At 39.2% G+C, this 5178-nt stretch overlaps 1 protein-coding gene across 1 annotated transcript in view; it reads right to left on the bottom strand.

Moving 5' to 3' along the window:
• Window positions 1–5178, bottom strand: part of nphp4 (nephronophthisis 4) — a 178182-nt gene that overhangs the window by 27380 nt on the left and 145624 nt on the right. Inside the window, exon 24 of the mRNA XM_046056486.1 lies at window positions 3316–3459. Coding sequence (XP_045912442.1) covers window positions 3316–3459 — 144 coding nt within the window. The remainder of the gene's footprint in view (window positions 1–3315; window positions 3460–5178) is intronic.

The following is a 5178-nucleotide window of genomic DNA, read 5'->3' as shown; positions in this document are numbered from 1 at the left end:
ACTCCTCTTGTTTCGTTCTGTATGCAAACAAGGAAATCATTCACTTGCCTAACAGCTGAGGCGTTACCAGTCAACATGAGAAGCCAGAAATCATTTATGTCTTTTCCTCACCTGTTGAGATCACAGGAAAAAAAAAAAAAAAAAAAAAAGTCCTGCATATACGTTTACAGCCAAATGTTTTTCCACACAAAAACTTCCTATTTTTACAATCTGCATGTCGGACAAAACTTTTTCCCCAAAGTCAGTCTGCACAGTAGCACTCATGAGTATGATGCATAGCCAGTGGTGTTGCAGCACAGCCAACTCAGGATTATAGCTGAGAGTAAACCAAAACTGATTTTGAGGATGATACCAGGCTAAAATGTCAGTGCATGACATTGTTGAGATAATCCAATACTAAAATGTCCACTGGATGCGGCTGTATCGTGTTCTGACTGAGCTCCAGCTCCATCCAACTAAAACCTAGAGTAAAAGAATGTCTAAACAGGAGACATTTCAGATGCATTTTTTTGGTCGACTGATGGAAAAGATACGCTCCTATTTTATCTATCTTTATAAGTCTATTTTCTTCCATTTTATGTGCTTAACTACTGATTGTGTGTTGGGCTCTGGACGCTGCCAAAATGTAGGTGACCTACCTAACCTTCTCTTATAAATTTCCTGTCAATTGTCAGTTAAAATTGTCAATGTGTACGCTGCAGTGTGGAGCCTGATTTGAGAGGCTTTTACTTTGTAACAGACAATACTTTTAAACTGAAAAGTTTGTGGTGTCACTGTGAAGACACGAGGGAGAATGTTATACTGTTTAACAGAAGCAACCTAAAGATACTCCTGTAAAAGTACCAAAAATTTGTGTCAAAAAAGTGTGTCAAAAACTGATTTGAAGTCAGTGAAATAACTAGTCACTGTAGCTAACTCTACAGCAGGCACTGATAGTAAATACAGTTTGTTCTGCTGCATGATCGGAATATATTATATATTATATAAATATTGGCCAAGTACTCAAAATTAATTCCAACTTATTATCAAAAACAGCATTGAATTATAACTTGTTTACACATGGATTAGTGATATAAAGAAGTGAAAGTAGGTGAAATATCCTCCAAAAGTAAGGGTATTGTAAGAAGCTCTGCCAGGTACTTCGTCTACATCTAATCTTTCTGACATCACCACTGGTATGAACTTTAGAGATCAGTGGTGGAAAATGCCATATGATGCCTCAATTTCCAACTTGAATTTTAAAGGATATAGTAGTTTAAGATATATTAGAATTTGAATAGAATCTAAAAATGTGGGGGAAAAAACCTTGCTCACATTAATAGTAACTATCAATACACAAAATTATTTTCTCTGCAGATTATATATACAGTATCTCAAAAAAAATTTTTCAGATTCTTCTAAATAGTTGATTATATCTTTTCATGTGACAACACTGAAGAAATGAAACTTTGCTACAATGTAAAGTAGTGAGTGCACAGCTTGTATAACAGTGTAAATTTGCTGTCCCCTCAAAATAACACATCACACAGCCATTAATGTCTAAACTGCTGGCAACAAAAGTGAGTACACCCCTTAGTGAAAATGTCCAAATTGGGCCCAAAGTGTCAATATTTTTGTGGCCACCATTATTTTCCAGCACTGAGTCCCTAAGTGTTAAAGGGTTAGAGTCCCCCTAGGATTACAGTAAAAAATTAATAAATAAAGGGATAGAGTGGGAGATGGGGAATAAAAGGAGTATAATAAGCAAAGGTGAGAGACCTCCTTGTTTTTATTTCTATTTAAGTCTTTTTCATATTTTCCTGTTGCTTATATGTTTTATGTAAAGCACTTTGAATTACATTGTTGTTGAAATGTGCTATACAACTTGCCTCCTGTTCTGACTGGAACTTGTCCTGTTAAACCGCTGTATGGTTTTGGCCACCGTGCTGCAGCTCAGTTTCAGGATCTTAGCAATCTTCTTATAGCCTCGGCAGTCTTTATGTAGAGCAACCATTCTTTTTTTCTTTTGCCATGAGGTGCCACGTTGAACTTCCACTGACAAGTATGAGGGAGTGTGAGAGCTTGTAACACTAACGAGTCACATGACACCGGGAAGGGAAAATGGCTAATTGGGCCCAATTTGGACATTTTCACTTAGGGGTGTACTGACTTTTGTTGCCAGCAGTTTAGACATTAATGGCTGTGTGATGTGTTATTTTGAGGGGACAGCAAATTTACACTGTTATACAAGCTGTACATGCATGACCTGCACCCTCTCCCCTCCTCTGTGTCTCTCAGCCACCTGATCAGTGGACTCTGCCGACGTTGACGATAACTACGCTCGTTAAGTAGGCCTACGTGGTGCAATAAAAACTTACTGAGTAAAAAGCCAATACTTTACCAACGCCATGTTTTAATCTGCTCAGTCTCTCATCCACCGCAGGTGTGTGGTGCTTTTACACAGGCACAGCGCTAGTTCGGCTAATAGCTAATTGTCACAAACAAGCTAAAGTGAAAGCTGCCTGTCTTAAGTAGCTATTAAGCTTAGTTTACCACATACATTAAAATATGGCACATTATAAACTCAGCTGGTGGCTGAGACAGACCAGACCTCCTCTCTACCAGCAGCAGCAGAGGGAGGAGGACAGGAGGGACTGAGTTGTTCATTCTTTCTAAACTTCACTCAGGAATATAATTTATTTTACTGACATTTGAGATTTGTTTCCAGAGAGATATCAGTGACTGCTGTTGGAAATCCTGTTGCTGCTCTAGAAACAACATTTAGTTAAAATATAAATTATATATAAATTAAATATTAATACCAATACAATTATGTCAATAAAATCCTAATGATACCAATCCCAACCTCTGACAAAATGACCGGCCCACCTCCGTGTCCTGGTTTTAAAATCCGGCCCAATTGAATTTGTAATTGAATAGCCCTGCTGTACACTCATTACTTTACATTGTCATTTCTTCAGTGTTGTCACATGAAAACATATAATCAAATATTTACAAAAATGTGAGGGGTGTACTCACTTTTGTGAGACACTGTATTTAAAATTGACCATTTGGTTTTGCAAAAGTGATGCAAGATTTAGTTATTTCCATTATTTTATAATAAACAGGATTGAAAGCTGATGAATAATGATTCCTAACACTGGTCAGTGGAACTTTCACAGCACAAGGTTACCATTAATCGCATGATCCTACCTCTTCTAAACGGGTCTTGATTTCCTTCAACAACAAAGAGGATGATTCCCTTTGCTCTAGCTGTTAATCAAAGAATTGATTTTATGAGAGTAACAGAACTGCAAGACTTCCGTCTTTTCTCACCTGGAATTTATCCTCTTTGAACTGGAGCAGGTCTGGATGGTCAGAGCGGAGCAGAAAAATGCGGCTGCTGGTATAGGGGTTGGTGTAAGTGATTTTCCTTGAGCTGCCTCGCTCACCACCAACTGGGACAGACACTTCAAAAGCCTGCGCACGCATGCACGCGCGCGCACACACACACACACACACACACACACGCGCAGTCTGTTAGTGCCACAACTGGTTGGTCACTAAATCAGTAGGACACATCCAAAAATGCACAGTTCCCATGTGCAGCTAATATCAGATTTTTTGACTGCATTTGACACAAAATTTGTACATTGGGCGTGCCTCAAGACCGACTTTTTGTAAGATGTGTATAAGCGATCAAAATGAGAAAAAAAGACTGATTTATGTGGTTTATGTGAGGAAAAAAATACAGTCATTCTGTTGCTGCAACTGTAAATAAATGAGTGCCACCAAACTGGAGTATGATGGAGTTTAAAATGTGAGAAGGGCAGTGCAAGTGCATGATAGAAACACACACATTACCATTTTACGTGGTAAAGCCAGGGAAAAACTCCTCATACCTTGGACAGTACGGGCCGGTGGACGTTGAGACAGAGCAGCCAGGCGGTGACCAGCCGCCGGTGCTCCACATCCACTGCATTCACATACAAGAAGCGGCTGCCTGCTCGCCATGGTTGCACCTTCAGTTGGAGCTCCTGCACTGCTGATGGAGGCAAAACAAACACACCTTTTGGGTCCACCTAAAGAGAAGATATGGGAAGAGACAATTAATAAAGAGAAATAGAGGCACTGACCAACTAAGTTAATGGGAAAAGGTGGCTAACAGAATTGGTGGGAAATAAAAGAGGTGTAGAGATTACAGCAGAGAGTGGGTGAGAGAAAGGGCGACTAAGGTGTGGTGAAAAAAGGTAGAGAGAGGAGGCAGACAATCAAATGAGAGAAAGTAGAGGCAGAAATGTGACAAAGACAGAAGGATGCGAGAATGAGATTTACTGTGTAGCTCCTTTTCAATCTGTTGAGAAAAGCAAAGCTATTCTCCGGCGGTGAGCTTTATCCTATTTTATAAGACTCCTTCGATGCATTCCACAGTGAGCTAACCTGCTGAGAGTCAGATCAAAGCGACCGCTGATGCATACGGGGAAATCTTTTAAAAATACATCTGTAGCTTTTTCAGCCAGTACCCTATTTCTTCAGGGAGAACATGTTTGGGTCGTACTGTATGCATCCACGGTGGCTGTGACAGTCCATCACTTTTTTTCCTTTCTTCCTTTTTTTTTTAAACTATGAGTGAGTAATATGCAATGCCCTTTTATTGCAGCTCTGAGTGAGAAACATCGTCAAACTCTCTCCCTTCTTGTACACAGTTTTGAATACGAAACAATGTCAAGTAAAATAGAGGGCAATCTGACACTCTTGGAATATATTTTCATATGTTCAGGGAGCATACAGCCATTGCTAATTTTTCAGATCATGTCAAATTGTGTTCCAGCATGAACTGACATGATTGCAGGAAGAAATGGGGGAACCTCATAAAATTAAATGACATGACAGGAAAAGCCATTATGCAGCCAACTCGCATTTATACATTCTTGATAATGACTTGAATTGTAACCTGAGGTTATTAAAAAAAGAGACTGTTGCTGTTTCATTGTTTCCTGCTGCTAGGAGAGCAATTTGCATGAAATCATTTTTGGATATGCAGTTTAAAAATTGCTGAAAGCATGCATTAAGAACAATGCCCTCAACTTCTCTTAGATATGGAGGATCTGACATATGATTTGAGCTGTTTTGATTCTAGTTTTTCACTTTTCTACATGTTGCTTCCCATTTGTGTCAGCCTTTGTCCCTGTTGAAAAA

Source organism: Micropterus dolomieu, linkage group LG08 (genome assembly GCF_021292245.1).
Source record: "Micropterus dolomieu isolate WLL.071019.BEF.003 ecotype Adirondacks linkage group LG08, ASM2129224v1, whole genome shotgun sequence".
Taxonomy (NCBI): domain Eukaryota; kingdom Metazoa; phylum Chordata; class Actinopteri; order Centrarchiformes; family Centrarchidae; genus Micropterus; species Micropterus dolomieu.
Note: the sequence above shows the minus strand (reverse complement) of the source record. Positions and strands in the feature narration are given on the sequence as shown.